Source organism: Colias philodice, chromosome 10 (assembly GCF_061535455.1).
Source record: "Colias philodice isolate Cphi_HAF_F1 chromosome 10, ilColPhil1 Martin Lab GWU primary, whole genome shotgun sequence".
Lineage (NCBI taxonomy): Eukaryota > Metazoa > Arthropoda > Insecta > Lepidoptera > Pieridae > Colias > Colias philodice.
The window spans coordinates 6112676-6133510 of record NC_143095.1 but is presented as its reverse complement, the minus strand read 5'-3'; the positions used below and the strand labels follow the sequence as shown (position 1 = coordinate 6133510).

Below are 20835 nucleotides of genomic sequence, written 5' to 3'. Positions count from 1 at the left end.
TTAAAAGCATTTATTTGATGCAAAAGTATTATTCTTTTCCATGATTATAAATCGTTAATCCTTCTTAATTTTCCTTAATTTTATGAATGTTATTTATAAATGAATCCATTTTAGATTCAAATTACAAGATAAAAATGATTGTATTTTATATCAATTGACTTGTATTACACACTTACCAGAAAAAGTCATTAAAACTAATAATCCTTCATAGGGTACCACTAAAAACATACGAAGCGATGAGTGCTCGTGACGCACTAGCCAAAGCGGTGTACAGTCGTCTGTTCGATTACATCGTGTTCCGGATCAACAACAGCATTCCGTTCCAAGCGTCCTCCTATTATATTGGAGTTCTGGATATCGCTGGGTTTGGTAAGTGTATTAAAATAATCTTTAAATAATTTTCAATAGTTTCATAAATATAAATAGTTTTCAAACTTCATCACCTTGTGTCCTAATAATCTAAAATGTTAATAAATAACTCAAAACACAACTAACGGTTGTAAATTATTATTTTTCTGTATTTTGACAATTCTTCGCGCTTTTACGCGTTAAGTTAAATAAATTGCTACGTAAATTGCATATCTAATATCCTTTCTTGTGAAACTTTCTGTGTACAATAAAAAATATAAGTATCTTCTTAATATATATAAATCTCGTGTCACAATGTTTGTCCTCAATGGACTCCTATAAAACCACTTAACCGATTATAATAAAATGCGCACACCATGTGCAGTTCGATCCAACTTGAGAGATAGGATAGGTTTTATCCCGGAAATCCCTCGGGAACGGGAACTATGCGGGTTTTTCTTTGAAAACGCGGGTGAAGCCGCGGGCGGAAAGCTAGTAAACATATAAAATTATCCTTGCAGAATACTTCCAAATGAACAGCTTCGAGCAGTTCTGCATCAACTACTGCAACGAGAAGCTGCAGCAGTTCTTCAACGAGCGAATACTCAAGAACGAGCAAGAGCTGTACCGCCGTGAGGGGCTCAATGTGCCAGAGATACGATTTGTGGACAACCAGGATTGTATTGGTGGGTTTTAGTGATTTTTTTAATGATATTTTATGATCCTGCTAATACATATTATAAATGCGAAAGTTTGTGAGGATAGATGTATGTGTATGTATGTATGTTTGTTACTCTTTCACGCAAATACTTCTGAACCGATTACAATGAAATTTAGCACACAATCCAAGTGGTAACTTGGATTAATACATTATGCTATGTTATGGTTTTATCCCGGAAATCACACAGAAACAGGTACTATGCGGGTTTTTCTTTAAAACGCGGGTGGAAAGCTAGTAATTTAATATTAATAGTCCTGGTAAAGAGAGAGGGGAGAAGCAAGATCTAACAAAGACGGAAATATCGATTTTTTTTAAACTATGCACATATCCACAATAAATACATACGAAACAAAAATCGGACTAATGCAGTGTTAGTAACTTATTCTTTATGATATTTTTCTCATAGATCTCATCGAAAGCAAGAACCATGGTATATTTCACATTCTGGACGAGGAGTCAAAATTACCTAAGCCGGAATTTGGCCACTTCACACACGCCATCCACAAGGAACTGGGGACCAATAATAATAGGTAAAAATATTGTCTACAAAAAATATTATTGTTCTCTTCCTTACTGAAATCTCTTATCTTGCAGGATTCTTGGAAATAATAACACACTAAACCATAATCTTGCCAAAATATTGATTTTAACTTGTCATAACAAGGCAAAAACGAGTTTGTAAATTATTCAAAGCGGTGTTAAAACGCATGTATTATAAAAAGTTTGCAAAATATAAAATAATTTGATCAATTTCCTTAGATTGCAAGTGCCTCGTGCGTCTCGTCTGAAAGCTCACCGCATACTGCGGGATGACGAAGGATTCCTTTTGCGGCATTTTGCAGGCGCCGTCTGTTACAATACGGTATTTATATATTAATTGCATCGATATTATTATTATAACCTTTTCTTATCTTTGATTTTACGCAAGGATACTACATGTCCAATTGAAAGATTTATTTTGACGTGACGAGCTCGCTGTAAAGTTTTCCAAAAGTCGGTTTATATAATATAATGAATTAATCGCGTTTAAAAATTCTTTGATTTTTAGTATTACTAGCGGTCCGCCCCGGCTTCGCCCGTGGTACATATTTATGTTTTCTCTACATAAGAACCATCCTGGTACTTCAAGGAATATAATAAAAAAGAATTATCGAAATCGGTCCACCCGTTCTCGAGTTATGCGCTTACCAACACATTTTGCGATTCATTTTTATATTATAGATTATTTTTTAAAGAAGAGTATTTCAACTTATTGCGGAATTTTATTACTATAGTAGAGCCAATTTAATAGGCAACATTTGACGTCTATCAATTTTATCTTCATAGGGTGGTAACCTGCTTAAAAACATCGATTAAAGTGAATTAATCGATACGGACTTGAAACATTTGTCAATCGAACTTGAAACACATGTCAATAATTTATGATAATTTTTATTCCCAAGTAATCAATGCATTCGATTCTAGATGTCAGATTTCGATTTTTAGAGTAACGTCTCTGGTATTTAAAAAGAAAAAAGGTTTATTGACACAAAATTGTAGCGACGTCAGTTCTTTAAATCAGAAATTGTTCATTATGTTTAGAATGGTTTATCAGTAAAATCAAGTCCTAAAATTACTTCTATCGGTCATTATTATTATAAATATGTAATCGTAATTGAAAAAAGTTAAACAAATGTGCAGTTCTAACAAAACGAAATATCATGTTATTCTATGTCGTGGTTACTAGGTTACGTTGTTGAATTTTGTTGAACTGTCAAATGTTGCCTATTAAAATGGCTCTACAATAATGGATGATTCGTGCTTATGCCATTCGTCGACATGGACTATGTGACGATATAATATTTTATGCAAAATCATAAATGTCCTTCTTTAACTAAAATATTTTTTTCCGCAGAATCAATTTATAGAAAAGAACAACGACGCATTGCACGCGTCTCTCGAATTTCTGATACAAGAATCACGCAATTCGCTAGTACAGCAATTGTTCCAAAACAGTGACAATAATAATGCTAAAGGGAAACTGAACTTTATATCAGTGGGCGCTAAGTTCCAAACTCAGTTGTCGCAACTTATGGACAAGTTGAAGGAAAATGTGAGTACTTTTTTTGTAAAGAAATATGTTAACTTTTTGTTATTAATTCCTTGGAATTAATTCCAATGGTGTTATTATTTTAAAGCAATTATTCGTAAAATAGAAATATGTGAATAAAAGTTATAAAATTAGTTTTTAAGAATATAATCCACATGTATACGATATTTCTATTCATCATCTGCTAGACACATTTTTAGACGATTTTGTTATAATTAAGGTTTTCATCACCCTGTGTCCAATTTTGTTTTTCAAATATAATTAACCATACAAAAAAAAATGTTGTGTGGTTTTATGAAACCACGGTAAAAGTGAAACTGTTCGAACGGAATTCCGAACACTGCTTTGTGTAGCGCATGTCGCGTGACGGTCGGCTGCCGAGTAGGTATACCTACTCGGCAGCCGCGATACACGCGACATGCGCTACACAGACCAAAAAGTTTGAGACGATGTAATAAAAGTTTCACTTTAAAAAATTATTTAAACTTTCAGGGCACAAACTTCGTGCGTTGTATCAAGCCGAACTCCCGCATGGTAGGGGGGGCTATAGAAGGGTCTCTAGTATTAACCCAGTTACAATGTAGCGGGACTATAGCAGTACTTGCGTTAATGGAACACGGATACCCTTCAAGGGCACCGTTTAACGATCTATACCAGATGTACAGGGCTTTTCTACCGCCCAAACTTAATGCGCTGTCGCCTAAGGTTTTCTGTCAGGTATGTAGAATGGAATTTTATGCGTATTTTTTTAGGGTAGTAATAATATGTCAAGTTTGAATCAGAATTTTTTTTCCTATCTATATCATCCTTTACCAAATTTCAAAAGATTTTCTGTAATGTATCGATTTTCGATTTCGACAAACATTCGAAAAAATACTTATTTTATTATTTGAATGAATTACATTTAGATATTACAATTAAATACGAATTCTGTACTCTAATACATTTTTCAACCATTTTAACCCAAAAAAAGTTATGAAAATATTAAAAAAAAAATCATATTCATGTTTACAAAAATTTTCAGCCAACTTTGATGTATTTCTCCCATATTTCCAGGCGATAGTCCACAGCTTCGGCCTATCAGACAAGGATTACAAATTCGGTGTAACGCGTGTGTTTTTCCGTCCCGGGAAATATTCAGAATTTGATACCATGATGAGGTCTGACCCGGAAAATTTGAAATCCATAGTGGACGCAGTTCTTGCGTGGTTGGTTAAGTCGAGGTGGAGGAGGGCTGTGTTTTCAGTACTGTCGACTATTAAGTGTGAGTATTTTGAACTATTTTTCAACTCCAGCAGGGATAGATCTTTCAAGTTGCTTGAATTTCGTTAAAGATACTTAAATTAAAAGCGTGATAAATCTGAGCCCTCTAGTATATTCCGAAAATATAGATATGTATATAAAAATTTAGAGCTAAGTTATGTTTTTAGTAGATTTCAGGCATCTTTTTTTCAACATTTATTACTTGTTGAAAGGATTTTTTATCAGCAGAGAAAAGTTAGTCATTACACTACTATTTTTCTCAATATGTTATTTTTTATCTCAAGATCAGCCCATATAATTATCACGTTTTACATATTTGATAAACAAAAATCCTTGATTCCAGTGAAGAACAAGATCCTATACCGCCGTAAGTGTCTCATATTAGTACAAAAGACAATTCGCGGGTACTTAGTGCGACGTCAACACAAACCCCGATACACGACCATAGCTAATATAAAAGCTTTGGAACATAACCTCAAGCAAATGGACTCAGTTATATCGCAGCTTAAAGATGAAAAGGATAATGCTAAACGGAATATTGAGAACCTGAGAAATGCTATTAGGAACGCGTGTGCTGCTATCAAGGTAAAATTTGTTGTAAAATGACGGTAGTTGTTAACTATTGAAAGTGGTATTAAATATTAATTAAGATAAAACACTTTTTTCTAGTTGAGTATATTCATATGTCATTTTCAAATATCCAAGATATATATAAGTAAAAATACTGAGAAAATATTATAGAATTTGTAATCTGACATATTGTGTCTTAATAATTTTCAGAGTAATGAGAAAATAACTCGTGCAGAAATCGATCAGATTTACAACAAGATAACTAAAGATGTGGAATCACAGATGAGCGCTCTACAAAAAGCCATGGTTGATCAAAAGAACAGGTTAGTGTGTAAATTTTTAAATTATTAAGTTATCTGAATCAATTCAATTGTATTTAATTTTTATTTTAAAGTACATTTGTATAAATACTATTTTATTTTCACGTAAACTATATCCTACTCATATTATAAACCTGAATTTTTTCAAAGTAACACTATGGAAATACTAGGTTTATGCCCATGGTTCGCGAGTAAAACCATGTGGCGAAGCTAGTTCAAAATAAACAAAGAAAACAAGACTGATTAAACTGATTAAAAAATTATTGAATTTGAAATGATGGTATAATTAAGGTAATTTCAGGGAAGAACAAGAAAGGTTGCGAAAACTCGAAGCGGAGATGCGTTTAGCGGAAGAAGCAAAGAGGAAAGAGGCTGAGCGACTCAAACAAGAGGAGGAGAACAGGAGGCTGTATGTTTATATTGTTTTTCTCTTTCATATTGCATTGTATTGGTATGACAAACAGACCTTTATTTACCACGAAAACAAAAATACATTATGAAAAAAAATGTTTCGAAAAATATATACAGTTATAAGTTATGACCAAATGGGTTTCGTGTTCGATACCTGGTAGAGTTTCACAAAATTTATAAATACTCTACAAATAGGTGGTAGAAATTTAATATTAATAGAAAATAAAAAATTTCGAAACCGCTCCAGAATCAATTAACGTTAGCTAAAATTTATTCATTGGAAATAGCAACATATTGTTTAGAGAAAAGTTATTACTACTGTTTTATTTATTTCATCAGCTGAGCATATTATAAAGTTTTCAGCCAAAATGAAATGACTCATCAATTCACTTTATCATAAAAACTAATAACATCATATTATATAACATCTGTTTCAGGAAAGCAGAAATAGAAGCACGCAGGAAGTTAGAGGAAGCCGAACGGGCGCGTCAAGAGGAACAAGACAGGATTGCGGCCATGCAGTTACAGCAGCAGCTCGAACAAGCTGCAAGACAGGATTTGGAAAGCCGTGAGAGGTATGTCATCATGTGTTAACTGGGTAAACCAGTCCTTTCATTAATAGCCTAGGATTTTAATCCAACCGTATAAAAGAAAAAATATGAAGAGAAAACTTTCCGTTAGTTAAATGGTATACTTGTAAAATTTATAGGATTTGAACTATAGTGGTGTTTATATTCTATTACTTGACTTGAAATACACCCTATTTTACAGGAAACACAGATGAGGTCCATTGCGTGAGACGTTTTTGAAGATATTATATGTTTATTTATTGCTTTGTGAAAAATATTAATTAAACATTATACATCTTCCTTGGATTTTCATGTAAATTTTCTAATAAAAATGAATTTTATAGATTAGAACAAGAGCGCCGTGATCACGAAATGGCCGTGCGACTCGCGAAGGAGACCAATGGCCACGTGGAAGGATCTCCACCGCAATTGAGAAGGTATTGTAGTTTAAACAATTATAATATTGTTGAAGATTTAATGAGCAATAAGTTTTTAAATAACTTGCAAAAAATTAAAAGCAGATAAATACTTTCATTTTAACAAAAAATTTTTTTTTGCAAGTTAAACATTGTGATATACTTACTTACAATAAGGATTTATTTTCAAACAGTCGAATGAATTTTATTACATTGTAGAAAAGGCACTTCTTGAACGAAAAAACAATATGCACACTACAATCTTGCCTTTCTGCTTACTTTTTTATTGTACATAAAAAGTGGTTCTTTGGCAACAAAACTTCTTTTTTCTAGCTTAAGAATACAACAAAATAATATTGTAATATGTTTGCACAGTTTCCCAACAATGGACTCAGTGAACGGAGAAAATAAATTGAACAGGTATCGAGTGAGACAAAATATAGACGTTTTCTCTTTCGCACGCCTTCTTTTATCCTCTTTCAATATTTATTTTTATAAAAATACAAACATAAAAAAAAATTGTATTCACAAGTATTTATTATACTATGTATTTATATTTTATTATTGGTATTGAAAGAGGACTACTTCTTGACAAAAATAATTTCTAACATTTTGCGCTATCGCTTATCTATTTCTTTTTGCACGTCGGAAACACGTAATAACATACTAATTACAAAAAAAAAAATGTTTTACAACATTGTTCTCTCATTCTAACATAGTACTTAAATAAGGTTGTGAGAAAACGAGATAGCATGATTTTTGGTAGGGTCAACCGGGGCAAATGCAACTAAAAAATAACAAGTTTCAAGTTTGATCGGTTGCAGTTATCTCCTTTTATATTTGGTCATTTATTTGACCCATTTAGTGATTTTTGTATTTATTCAAGATTATTTTCAACCAATCAAGCAATACAGTAGTCTTATAAATAACTGGTAGTGAGAATATTTCCTAAAATTGGTAGAAAAAGTTACATTAACCCCTAGTCGGGGGTAAATGCAACTAACTGCCATAGCTCTTCTTCTATTTCATATAAAACAACGAATATAGAATATATTTATGAGATTTCATGTTATTCATAGGATTTTGAACTGGATTACCGTGTAGCAAGAACGAGTTTTCAGGAAAAATCTTATTTTTCTGATTGTGGGGCAAATGCAACTATTTGTTAGAGAATTAGTGTGGGGAATGCAAAAAACTTATTCATCGATATATTTTTATTATTCTATATATATATACAATAACGTTATCTATACAATAACGTTGCGATCGTAGATGGCGCCGCATTATTTAGAGGAAAAACTCATGTACCTACTTTGATTTACCACTTTAAATCGCAACAAAAAAAAATAACAGTGTACTACCTACTAAGTCTTCTTCTAACTTCTTCTTCTGCATGGAGTTAAGGAAGACCATAATGAAGACACAAAGGCCGTTGTGTTGGCGACTTTATCTAGCAAGCTTCAGTCGTTGAACCTTGATGCGGACACCTTCAGTCGCTGTCACAGGATGGGTCATGTGAGTACTGCTGCTGTCAAGCCTCGTCCTTTACTGGTTAAGTTCAGAGATGTAGCAACAAAGAATTCTGTCTGGTTTTCAAAAACTAAGTTCAAAAACAGTGGTGTCACTCTCTCTGAATTCCTCACTAAATCTCGACACGAAACTTTCATGGCCGCTAGGAAGAAGTTCGGGCTCCCCAAATGTTGGACCAAGGATGGCAATGTGTTCATTATTGGTTCTGATGGCGATAAGTACCAAGCAACCTGCTTAAACGATTTAAACAATATTCCGTGCGCGCAAGTGGATAATGTGCAATTGACCTCAAGTGATCCTATGTTAGGCGATTCAAATAAATGTTCTAAAGCCGCTCCTAGACCTAAAAGAATGGGTAATAAGATTAAATAAACATAATAAAATGCACGTTTTATATTGTACGTCCTTCTCAAACTAATTTCACCTTTATTGTTGTGTCTTATGTATTCTTTTTCTTTATAATCTCCTTTCATATGTCCGGTTACTCTTTTATACCCTCTTTTGTGTATTATAAATCAATGTTAATTTTTGTGTCTATTCAAATATTGTTTTTGTATTTTCAAATGACATTCTGTCAGTGTCAAATATGTCAATTATTGTCAACAGCAAATGTCAAATGTCATTTATGATTGAAGTATTTTTTCGTTTCGTTTCATGTAATTTTGCAATAACCTGTTTTATATTGTATTTGCTGGGGGTGTAGAAAAAAATAAGCGTTTGTTTGCTTATATTCTATAATTTGTATTGTGTATATACATATATATTATAATATATAAAGCTACACTACCACTGACTCACTGACTGACTGACATCGGTTTTCTCGGAAACTACGCGGAAAGTGGGGGGTATAATTATGTGATTGTGTAGAGGTGCGCCGAGTGAGCAGAGGAAAAATATAGCGATCTCGATCATCTTCGAAAACCAAGTGGACCCCTGGAGGTGCGCAAAAACGGTGATACCTGGAGGGGGGGTGTCTGAACAAAAAATGCTCAGAACTGGTGGCGATTACCAGGGGTGGTGGAAAAATGGGGATTTTCGCGAAAACAAGATGGCCGCCGTACTTTGCCAAAATCGCCGTTTATGAATCCTTACGTCTCATATTTGGCACACGTGCTCTGTTCGAGCCGGCGAATCGATCGGTGCCCCGTTCGAGTGGCTCCGGGCTCCAGTTTCCAACTTCAATACAACGTAAAATCCAACGGCCCGCGGAAACGGTGTGAGTTGGGTGGGGGGTCCCGGAACTAAAAATGATCACCACCCTGGGACGCTACCAGGGAGCCATAGTGGGTCGCTCGATTTTGGAATTTTTCCATTTTTGGCGCAAACATAAAAACGTAAATTTAGACGAGGTGGCGCAACGGAGAAATACACCAATGATGCATTCGTACTCGCCCAGCTCCCAGGATATCCAGAAAAATACGAAATCTTAAACTTTCCCTCATCTCTCGAAGACGGTCAACGGCCCGCGCAAACGGTAGCAGCTACATCTGGGGTGCTCGAACTAAACTTGGAGTAGACCTCGAGCAATTACCACAGATAGTGAAAAAAATTCAAAATAGCGGAAAAAATGGCCGCCGCCATACAAATTCTAAAACGGCCATCGCTGGGCCAATCGCGCTGAAACTTGGCACAGGGGCTTTAATCGAGCCGCACGTTAAGTTGGCATACTCATAATCGAGTTTCCATCGCTGGCTTCCGAGTTTCATACAACGCAAAATTCGACGGCTCTCCGAAACGGCGCCAGATAGCCGGGGGGTGTAGAACTAAAAAATGATCAGGAAGATGGGGCGCTACCAGGGCAATCGAGAAATTTCAAATTGGACGCAATTTTTTTTTCAAAAATGGCCGAATTTTCGAGGCAAGATGGTGGCGCCGGTTACTTTACGATCGGTCTGAAAATTGACTTCTGTGCTCTAATCGGCCAGATTTACAAAACTGCATACTCAGAATCTCACTCCGACCCCTGGTTTCCATTTTCCATACATCACGAAATTCAACGGCTCTCTGAACCGGTGGCAGGTAGGTCTGGGTCACCGAAGTAAAAAATGCTTCAAAACCTGGTCCGCTTCCAGGCATATATTTTTTTTGTAAAAAGCGAAATTTTTTTTTTTCGAAAATTATGTATGGAAATTTCCATAGTAGGAAGGGTAATCGCATAGCAATAGCAAAAGACGGCGCCGCGGGCTGCTTGCTGCCCGCGCACCGCGCAACCTCGAAGGTCGACAGCCTCCCAGAGTAGAAAATATTTATTAACTTTTGAACTACCGCACGAGCCAAGCGAGCGAAGCGAGCGAATCACGGCAGCGGCTGGCGTAAATATTCAAATAGGTAGCGAGGAGCGAAGCGACGAGCGTGTTAGGTTAACTTTTGAACTACTGCACGAGTCAAGCGAGCGAAGCGAGCGAGTCGTTGCAGCGGCCGGCGTAAATATTGAAAGAAGTAGCGAGGAGCGAAGCGACGAGCGAGTTAGGTTAACTTTTGAACTACCGCACTAGCCAAGCGAGCGAAGCGAGCAAGTCACGTCAGCGGCCGGCGTAAATATTGAAAGAAGTAGCGAGGAGCGAAGCGACGAGCGAGTTAGGTTAACTTTTGAACTACCGCACTAGCCAAGCGAGCGAAGCGAGCAAGTCACGTCAGCGGCCGGCGTAAATATTGAAAGAAGTAGCGAGGAGCGAAGCGACGAGCGAGTTAGGTTAACTTTTGAACTACCAAACTAGCCAAGCGAGTGAAGCGAGCAAGTCACGTCAGCGGCCGGCGTAAATATTCAAAGAAGTAGCGAGGAGCGAAGCGACGAGCGAGTTAGGTTGACTTTTGAACTACCGCACTAGCCAAGCGAGCGAAGCGAGCAAGTCACGTCAGCGGCCGGCATAAATATTCAAATAGGTAGCGAGGAGCGAAGCGACGAGCGTGTTAAGTAAACTCTTGAACAGAAGCGACTTTAGGGCGATTCCCACTCAAACAAAAAAAATTGGTTGTCTGTAAAGTCGGTTTACTGACGATAGTTGAACGTGACAACGGCCGATTGTGCTTCTTTGTCGCTCGTTCCGCGCTCTCGCTTGCACTTCAAGCTTTACATGGAACGCCTCAGAGCGAGGTAACGCCGCATGAGTCATGTTTTTTCGTGCGTGCAGCCGGCTATTGAATTATAAGACGTTGTCACGTCAAAAACTACGTAGGTTAAAAACTATTAAAACTACGTTAAAAAAACCGACTTCAAAAACAGAAAAGTAGGTTCTTATTTTTAGTGCCGAAAGCATAATGAATTTGATTTTAAACGAAGCTACTAAAAAGACTGAAGTTTTCAATACGTAATAATATACACATCTTCACACATTTGTTGAGTGAATGAGCCAATCGTTCACGCTTTATAAGCGTAGGACTTACACCAAGAGTAGTGTAGTTTTTGTATCGAAAATAGCCAATTTTTTGTATTGCGAATAATTTAATTGAATTGCAAGTACATAGGTAGTTCTTGTATCAAAAAATAGCGTAGTTTAATAAGTGCTTAGTGCTTGGCACCGACTTCAAACCTATATAGTGAATAACATAACTAAATAATATGTAGTAATTAATTATTTTTTACTTTTCCGTTTTTGAAGTCGGTTTTTTTAAAGTAGTTATTTTTATAGTGTAACGATATCTTATTCGATACACCCTTTGACAGTAGTCCTATGGCTTTCACTTAGATATTTTTAGTGCCGAAAGCATAATGAATTTGATTTTAAACGACGCTACTAAAAAGACTTGAAGTTTTCAATATGTTTTATACATCTTCACACATTTATTGTCTTGAACAGTTTATTATGAAAAGTCACCGCTATTGATTAGACACTTCAAATAAATGAAATTCGGGATCACGTTTCAAAAATTTAACCAATATTTGAATAAGTAATTTATAAGCAGTTTCGACTGACTGTAGAATCGCTGTTAGCAGATGTAACAAATGGACAGGAAATTCGTATGCATTTTCAAATGACTGAAGATTTCTGCCCTGGGATGAGCCGCGAGCTGCTTGCAGCTCGCGCACCACGCACCCTCGAAGGTGGACAGCCCCCCGGAATAGAAAATATTTGAATGGGAAATTTATAAGCACTTCCGTTTGACTGTGGAATCGCTGTTAGCAGATAATAACAAATTGACGGGGAATTTTAATGCATAATGAATTTGATTTTAAACGTCGCGACGCTACTAAAAAGACTGAAGTTTTCAATATGTTTTGTACATCTTCACACATATTAAACTGAATTCGCAAGGGTGATATTACAGTTAATCTGTTATTGTTAAGAAGTTATTTAAAGCTTATATTTCTTTGTTAATTGTTAATTTATGTATGTTATTTTAATTTAGTTAAGTTTATTTTTTGTTTTATAAAATTGTATCTCTGTTGCATTGGGCATTGTCCTGTAATGGCATGTGATGTTTTTTAAATAAATAAATAAATATTTTATTGAGTGAATAAGCCAATCGTTCACGCTTTATAAGCGTAGGACTTACACCAAGAGTAGTACACTACCTACTCTCTGTTTTTGTATCGAAAATAGCGTATTTTTGTATTGCGAATAATGTAGTTCTTGAATTGCATGTAAGGTAAATAGCACGACTAAATATTATGTAGTAATTAAGTAGGTATATTAAATCGTTTTTATTTTTTACTTTTCCGTTTTTGAAGTCGGTTTTTTTAACGTTGTTATTTTTATTTAATACTTTTTAGTGTATTTTTCATCACGAATCAATGATTTTTTATCATTGACTGTAGATTGTAGAATCTCTGTTAGCATATAGTAACAAATGGACAGGAAATTCGAATGCATTTTCAATTGACTGAAGATTTCTGCCCCGGGATGAGACGCACCCGCACCTTCGAAAGTGGACAGCCCCCCAGAGCAGAAAATATTTGAATTGGGAATTTATAAGCACCTCCGATTGACTGTGGAATCGCTGTTAGCAGATAATAACAAATTGACGGGGAATTTTGATGCATTTTCAAATGACTGCCCTATTGCTTCAACCCAGGGGCAAAAGGGGCTCGCGGGCTGCTTGCAGCCCGCGCACAACGCACCCTCGAAGGTCGACAGCATTCCAGAATAGAAAATTTATGAATTGGGAATTTATTAGCACTTCCGATTGACTGTGGAATCGCAGTTAGCAGAAAATTATAAATGGACTTGGAATTCTAACACATTTTCTAATGACTGCCCTATTGCTTCAACCCAGGGGCAAAAGGGGCTCGCGGGCTGCTTGCAGCCCGCGCACAACGCACCAGCTAGTATATTATATATACATATATTATTTTTTTATTATCTTTTTGTCTATCACTTTATTTATATATTATAGCACACGGTATCTATTTAATACATTTTAAGAATTTACTTTTCTCTTAAATCTTTTCAGTGTTTCTAAAAAAGGTGTTTAAACTTTATACTATTGTAAATGGTTAACGACGACTCATCTAGTGATCTTAATTATATGTCTGTATCATCCGAAGATGATAGTAGTGACGATAGTTTTCGCAGTTCTTCCTTTGTCCCGTTAAATAATTACCTATCCTCTTGTCTCCCTCCCAGCTTGAAAAGTTTCAATGTAATCCATATAAACGCCCAGAGTTTGCCTGCACACTATCCTGATTTCCTCTCCTCCTTCAACTCTATTAATGCCCACGCTATCCTTATTTCCGAGTCTTGGCTCAAACCCTGCCTTCCTTCTTCCGCCTACTCACTTCCTGGTTTTCACTTGATACGGAATGACCGCACGGGGAGGGTCGGGGGAGGCGTTGCAATTTATCTACGGTCCCACCTTCCATTTAATATTGTAAGCGTATCGCCGCAACCCCCTCCCCCTGACGCTGCTGAACATCTAATTGTTGAAGTTTCCTTATCCCATAAAAAACTCCTCTTGGGTGTGTTTTATAGTCCTTCCCTCTCCATTAATTACTTCCACTCCTTCGAAACCATCCTCGAAACATTGCTTCCCATCTATGAGCATTCCATCCTTATGGGGGATTTTAACACCTGCCTCCTTAAAAATGATTCCCGAGCCAAGACTCTTCTTTCTATTACTGAATCCAACAACCTACATCCTCTTTCCTTAAAACCTACTCACTCCATTCCAAACTGTTCTCCTTCTCTCCTTGACTTAATCTTTGTCTCCTCTCCTAACCTCGTCCTAAAGTATGGTCAGTATGATGCTAGTGCATTCTCTCATCACGACCTTATTTTCCTCTGTTACAATTTGCGTTCTCCCAAACCTAAACCCAAACTCGTGATGCGACGCAATTTTGCTGGGATAGACATCGAAGGTCTTCACCGTGATGCCGGTAAGATTGACTGGTCTGTTGTATTGTCTGCCGATACCATTGACTCCAAAGTTGATGTGTTTACTTCACTTCTGACTCAGCTATACGACCAACACGCACCCCTCAGACCGGTCAAACTTAAGCATTTACCTGCTCCCTGGCTCACGGATGACCTCAAGTCACTGTTAAATTTAAAAGCGAAAGCTAAAGCCAAACTTAAGTCGAATAACAGTGATTTGAACAGGGAAAAGTATGTCAGGATTCGGAATCGTTGCAATACATGTTGTAGAGACGCACAACGACGCCACATTCACTCATCTGTCGAGAACGGCGACTCCAGTAAAATCTGGAAATTCTTAAAATCCATAGGAATTGGTAATAAAAGTAGTAACTCTCTTCCTGATAACTTAAATATAGAACTTTTAAATCAACATTTCTCCGATTCTCCACCCACTTTAGATAATAATACAAAATTAAACACACTTCATAATCTTTCTTCTTTATCAATTCCTGATTTTCCACCGTTTCATCTCAGCCAATTCGCTGATGGAGATGTTAAGAAGAGCGTATTGTCAGTGTCGTCTAATGCAGTCGGTAGTGATGGCATCAGTCGTAACATGATCATCCCTATCCTTGACCTTATTATTCCAATCTTATCTCATATTTTAAACTGCTCCATTTCCTCGGGTTCTTTTCCCTCCGCCTGGAAAAGTGCTCAGGTTATTCCTTTACCAAAAAAGCCCAAACCCTCTTCCTACAGTGATTTCCGACCAATTTCTATTTTACCTTTCCTCTCCAAAGTCCTTGAAAAATTAGTCCATCAACAACTCAGTAGTTTCCTTAATAGACATAATTTATTGAATCCTTTCCAATCCGGTTTCCGTCCTGGTCATGGGACGACTACTGCGCTCACCAAAATCACTGATGATATTAGACTCGGCATGGACAACAAGCAACTCACAGTGCTCACGTTACTTGATTTCAGCAACGCCTTTAGCTCTGTAGACTTCGACTTACTGCTGGGTTTGCTACGCTCGCTTAACCTATCTCCATCTGCGTGTGATTGGTTTCATAGTTATTTACATGGACGCCGGCAGCGAATTTTGCTTGATGATATTTTCTCGTCTTGGCGCAATATCAATGCCGGCGTGCCACAAGGTTGCGTCTTGTCACCCCTCCTTTTTGCAATTTTTATTAATACTTTAACTCAATCTTTAACTTCTCTCTACCACATGTATGCTGACGATGTCCAAATCTACACCCAAGCGACTCTGGAAGACTTGCCCAATGCAATCAGCAAGGTTAACAATGATTTGTCTACCATTGTAAACTGGAGCAGGAATTTTGGACTATTACTTAATCCATCTAAAACACAGACAATTATCATTGGGAGTGCATCATACGTGTCAAGGATTGATTGGGCAACTCTTCCGGATGTTTTGTTGGATGGCATACAGATCGGTTACAGTACCCACGTTAAAAACTTGGGTATTTTAATGGATCAGACCCTGTCGTGGGATGTTCATCTGAAGGAGGTTAGTAGGAGGGTGTTTGCTTCCGCTAGCTCACTTCGGCGCCTGCGCAACTTTCTGCCTATCCCAACAAAAATAATGCTAGCTCATTCCCTTCTCCTTTCCCACCTTGATTATGCTGATTCCTCCTACCTTGATCTTTCCGAAGTCCAGTTGAGTCGACTTGAACGCCTTCAGAATTTTTGCATTCGCTTTATCTTTGGCTTGCGTAAGTTTGACCACGTGTCAGACTATCGCAAAAAACTCAACTGGCTTCCCATCCGCTTCCGCCGTAACTCCCACATCCTTCATCTTCTTTTCTCTGTCCTGTTTGATCCTAAAGCTCCTCACTATCTCAAAGATAAATTTGATTTCTTTACCTCTCCTTTCCCTCGTCCTTCCAAAACTTTACTTTTGCGTGTCCCTGTCACGAACACCAAATTTTATGGTCATTCCTTTGCTGTTCGTGCTGCCAAACTCTGGAATGAACTTCCACTAGAAGTACGTCAAGCGCAATCCTTAAGGAGTTTTAAACACCTTCTTAAATCACACTATCTTTCTCTTGCTTAGCTTCTTCCTCTATTTCCTTACTGTTATCTTATTTTCTTCTTTGTTATATATATACTACTATATACTTGTTCTATATGTTATATTTATTTAATAGTTATAATTATATTTTCTCTTATTATATACTTCTATGTATTTGTTGTATGTGATATATATTATATACATTGAATATTTATAATTATTCTTTCTTTCTCCCTAACGCCTTATTTTTTTGCTCACCCACCTCCTTTTAACGTCTCTCCTTACATATTACTTACGGTGGCCTGGAAGAGATCGCTACCTAGCGATAAGGCCACCGTTTGTACACTTTGTTTTCCTCTTACATGTACTTTATGTGTCTCTATTTCCTTTGTGTGTGCAATAAATAATTAAATAAATAAATAAGTCAATTTTAGTTTTTGGTCAGAACAAATAATATTCTTTGTGTTAAATATTGTTAAAAACGTAAACCAAACAAAATACGTTTATTAGTTAATCAACCGTTTGCTAAAAATTACTTGAACAATCACAGAACTATCCTACCTATCGTTTTTAGTTACTTATATTCTTTAACCACGCTTTATCTAATTTGAATTTTACTTATGAACCCGTCTCTGGGTATAATATCGAAGAAATAATCGATGGTTCTTCTTTAATTAATCATAAAGAAAATATATTTTGACTACCAAGAAGGATACATAATAAAAATATCGACACAGTCACATCACTAGTGTTTTTAGTTTCATACAAAAATATAAGGGGCTATTGTAACTAACCTCACAGTTGCAATAACCCCACAGTGAAATTTTCATGAGGCAATTGTAACTGCATCAATAACACAAAATAGAGTCAACTAACGCACTAAAAATATAAATGAAATATGCTTAACGGCTTGTGATAATCGTGTCCAATCAAAAACACCTGCAAAAAATCACTCCTAAACAATTTTTTTGTCTGCAAAACTCGACACCTGTTTTTACGCACACCAACTTCAAAATAGCGGTTTGACACAATGGCCTATCAATCAAATAGTTTTCATCGTAGGGGCACCATCTATTACTGGTAAGATTTATTAGTCGTTGAGTTATTGAATCATAGGTGGCGATTTATTACAACAACTCTAATAAATTAGTTATGATAACTAGTTGCCATAGCCCCATAGTTGCATTTGCCCCGGTTGACCCTATAAAATATTTGCTTGATTAACATTTTACTTTCAAAAAAACGTTTCAAATTTTTATGCGACGTTTTTTGTAAAAAAAAATATATTTGACAATAATTAATAAGTTAAGTAATTATTAGAAGTAAAATAGCATGTGTGTGTGTAAATAACCAAATAACCTCTTTGATAAATGTAGTTTTAGTTGTAATATAATGCTTTATAAGTTTATTTGTACCAATTTTGTGTTCTTTGTTTTATTTTTTCCTTATTTCGTCTTCAAGAGTTTTTTGGATTTCTTTCCAATCTATAATCGTTATGTTTCTTTGTGAAATACTAAGGTTTCCTCCTGATTTACTATTTGGATTGGTCAATTGCGTAATTGTTTTATCTAAAACTTTCAATCGGAACTCGGATGTAGATCTTTAGCTTTAAAAAGTAACTTCTTTCATCAAAGTATTGTTCTTTAAAAAATAATAGTAGGACAATAGTTCAAACTATATTTTAGTTAAAATATAGCCTTTATTTACATCGAAAAAAATGCATAATATACATTTTCTTTTGTGCAACTAATAAGTAGGTAAATAATTATATACATAGGTCGGAAAGAGTTCGCATGCAGCAAGCGATGCAGGGCAAGCAAAAGTACGACCTGTCCAAGTGGAAGTACTCAGAGCTACGAGACACTATCAATACGTCGTGTGATATTGAATTGTTGGAGGTAAATATGTATACTTTGCCATATTTATTAAAGGTGGTAATAAAGGTGGTGGTGGTGGTTTTTTTTATTAGGTTTTTACCTTTTACACTGTGCTATTTATATTCTATTTATGTAAGTAGGGAAATAAGCATATTAATACATAAAGTAGCAATTTTCGTTGCTAATTTGAAAAAAAGAATTATTTTAATTTACTGATTTGTGTACGATAATTTGAATAACGTCAAGTCCATGCTTCTCTTTCTCTGTTATTCTGAAATTTGCATGATTATTTTCCCCATAAGTACTCATCCTATTTTTTTATCAAATTCACCAACATATGAAAAAAATACAGTTTTATAAGAAACTAGCGGTCCGCCCCGGCTTCGCCCGTGGTACATGTTTACGTTTTCTCTACATAAGAACCATCCTCGTACATCAAGGAATATAATAAAAAAAGAATTATCGAAATCGGTTCAGCCGTTCTCGAGTTATGCGCTTACCAACACATTTTGCGATTCATTTTTATATATAAGAAGAAGAAGAAGAAGAAGATTGAATCTTTATATGAAGATCTATAAAGGTAGCTAGCTTTAATAAACTGGGTGACATATAAGAATGTTTGCGCTAGGCCTGCCGGCACGAGTTCCACCGTCGGCTGAAGGTGTACCACGCTTGGAAGGCGAAGAACGCGCGCAAGAGCACCATGGCCGACCAGGAACGGGCACCCCAGTCCATCATGGATGCCGGTCAGTGTTTATGTCTTATTCTATATCAAATCGATACGTTTAATGATGAAATGCGGTCTATTTTTAAAAACAATTGATTCTCTTTTTCTATTTATTACTTTTATTAGGGTTATTTTATTTTGGAATTATATCCAGTAATTGAGTATCAGAGTTTTAAGCTATTGCATAGCTTCTATCGCGGGCCTTGAGCGCGGGGACCGAATCGAGAAATTCCGTAACGAAAAAACCTCACGCTCCCTTCTCCGACGGGCTCGGAGGTGTGGCTTGAAGGCAATAGTTTTACCGCGGCAGTCCCCGAGTGCCACACGTCTTTTTTATATATTTTGGTATAAGAATGAGAAGACATTTTAAAAAGTACTTTTTGCATTTGACTTAAAATTGCTCTATTTGCATTTCTGTGTCTTTGTTCTTTCTGAGTATAATTCGTCATCACTTGAGTTTTGTGCACAACGTTAAATCGCCTAATACGCGCTATTTATGTATGCCTTGATAACTTGCAGCCAAGACCCCGCGCGTGGCGCAAAAGGGCGAGATCCTCGGGGCGCGGCACCGCTACTTCCGCATCCCGTTCGTGCGCGCGGGCGAGGCGGAGCGGCGCGGCTGGTGGTACGCGCACTTCGACGGCCAGTACGTGGCGCGCCAGATGGAGCTGCACGCCGACAAGGCGCCCGTGCTGCTGCAGGCCGGTCAGACTTGTAACACTTGCCTGTTTTTTTTTCAAGTGGGGAAATCTTGCATAGATACCCACGGCCCCCGGGGAAGGAGCCGTGGGTTATGTCGGATTCTTACAGACTGAAACCCCACTGTGTTCCGTCTAGCCACATTAATGATGGGGCCGCGGGTATCGGTTGGAATTTTTCCGCGACCTTAAGTATAACACTTGTCTATTTAATTCGATAATTTTCAGCACAGCAGGATAGAGAAAAAAACAAATTTGTACTCCTAAAAAAAATCTCAAACTACGTGCTCTCGCGGTGTGTCCCTTGGACACATAAAACTGAAAGAACAGAATAAATTCGATCGCTCTGGCGGGATCACGGCTGAGTTGGTCAGGCCGCCCCAGATTGGAGTGAAAGGATGCAGTTTCGAGTCCCGCCTCGTGATCAAATTTTTTCTATTCTTTATAAATTAAAATAATTTACCTAAATCGTCAAAAACTATGTTAATAATAAAGAATATGATTGCAGGTATCGACGACATGCAAATGTGCGAGCTGAGCCTGGACGAGACGGGGCTGACTCGCAAGCGCGGCGCGGAGGTGCTCGAGCACGAGTTCGAGCGCGAGTGGGCGCGCCACGGCGGCCCGCCCTACCGCCCTAAGCATTAGCTAATGTATAAATCACTACTTCATAAATGTATAATCACTTTGTTATAAAACAAAGTCGCTTACTCTGTCCCTATGTCCCTTTGTATGCTTAAATCTTGAAAACTACGCAACCCATTTTGATGCGGTTTTTTTTTATTAGATAGAGAGATTCAAGAGGAAGGTTTTAGTATATTATTTATTAGGTTTTAGATAAAGCGGGCGAAGCCGCGGGCGGAAAGCTAGTAAATAATAAATAAATATTATAGGACATTATTACACAAATCGACCTAGTCTCACAGTAAGCTCAATTAAGGCTTGTGTTGTGGCCTGTGGGTACT

General features: G+C 36.9%; 2 protein-coding genes across 2 annotated transcripts in view; one reads left to right on the top strand and one right to left on the bottom strand.

Moving 5' to 3' along the window:
* The window catches only part of jar (Myosin heavy chain 95F jaguar), a 50977-nt gene extending 30459 nt beyond the window's left edge, over positions 1–20518 (top strand). The window contains exons 9-25 of the mRNA XM_089699974.1: positions 212–369; positions 870–1034; positions 1476–1599; positions 1829–1931; positions 2964–3161; positions 3651–3875; positions 4215–4422; positions 4765–5006; positions 5202–5314; positions 5613–5720; positions 6160–6297; positions 6636–6728; positions 7083–7127; positions 18346–18466; positions 19074–19191; positions 19692–19877; positions 20379–20518. Of these exons, the coding sequence (XP_089556100.1) occupies positions 212–369; positions 870–1034; positions 1476–1599; positions 1829–1931; positions 2964–3161; positions 3651–3875; positions 4215–4422; positions 4765–5006; positions 5202–5314; positions 5613–5720; positions 6160–6297; positions 6636–6728; positions 7083–7127; positions 18346–18466; positions 19074–19191; positions 19692–19877; positions 20379–20518 (2485 nt within the window). The remainder of the gene's footprint in view (positions 1–211; positions 370–869; positions 1035–1475; positions 1600–1828; positions 1932–2963; positions 3162–3650; positions 3876–4214; positions 4423–4764; positions 5007–5201; positions 5315–5612; positions 5721–6159; positions 6298–6635; positions 6729–7082; positions 7128–18345; positions 18467–19073; positions 19192–19691; positions 19878–20378) is intronic.
* Positions 8104–8749, bottom strand: LOC149485221 (uncharacterized). Its single transcript, XM_089699975.1, has 2 exons — positions 8662–8749; positions 8104–8580 (listed from the first exon to the last, which is right to left on the bottom strand). The coding sequence occupies exons 1-2, from the start codon at positions 8708–8710 to the stop codon at positions 8219–8221; spliced, it is 411 nt and encodes a 136-aa protein (XP_089556101.1). The 5' UTR covers positions 8711–8749; the 3' UTR covers positions 8104–8218.
* Positions 20519–20835: the final 317 nt, after the last annotated feature.

Coding starts and splice junctions, on each gene's coding strand:
- LOC149485221 (XM_089699975.1), bottom strand. CDS start 8,710: ATGAAAGGAGATTATAAAGAAAAAGAATACATAAGACACAACAATAAA. Junction 8,581..8,661: donor CATAAGACACAACAATAAAG/GTGAAATTAGTT, acceptor CCATTCTTTTAG/GTCTAGGAGCGGCTTTAGAA.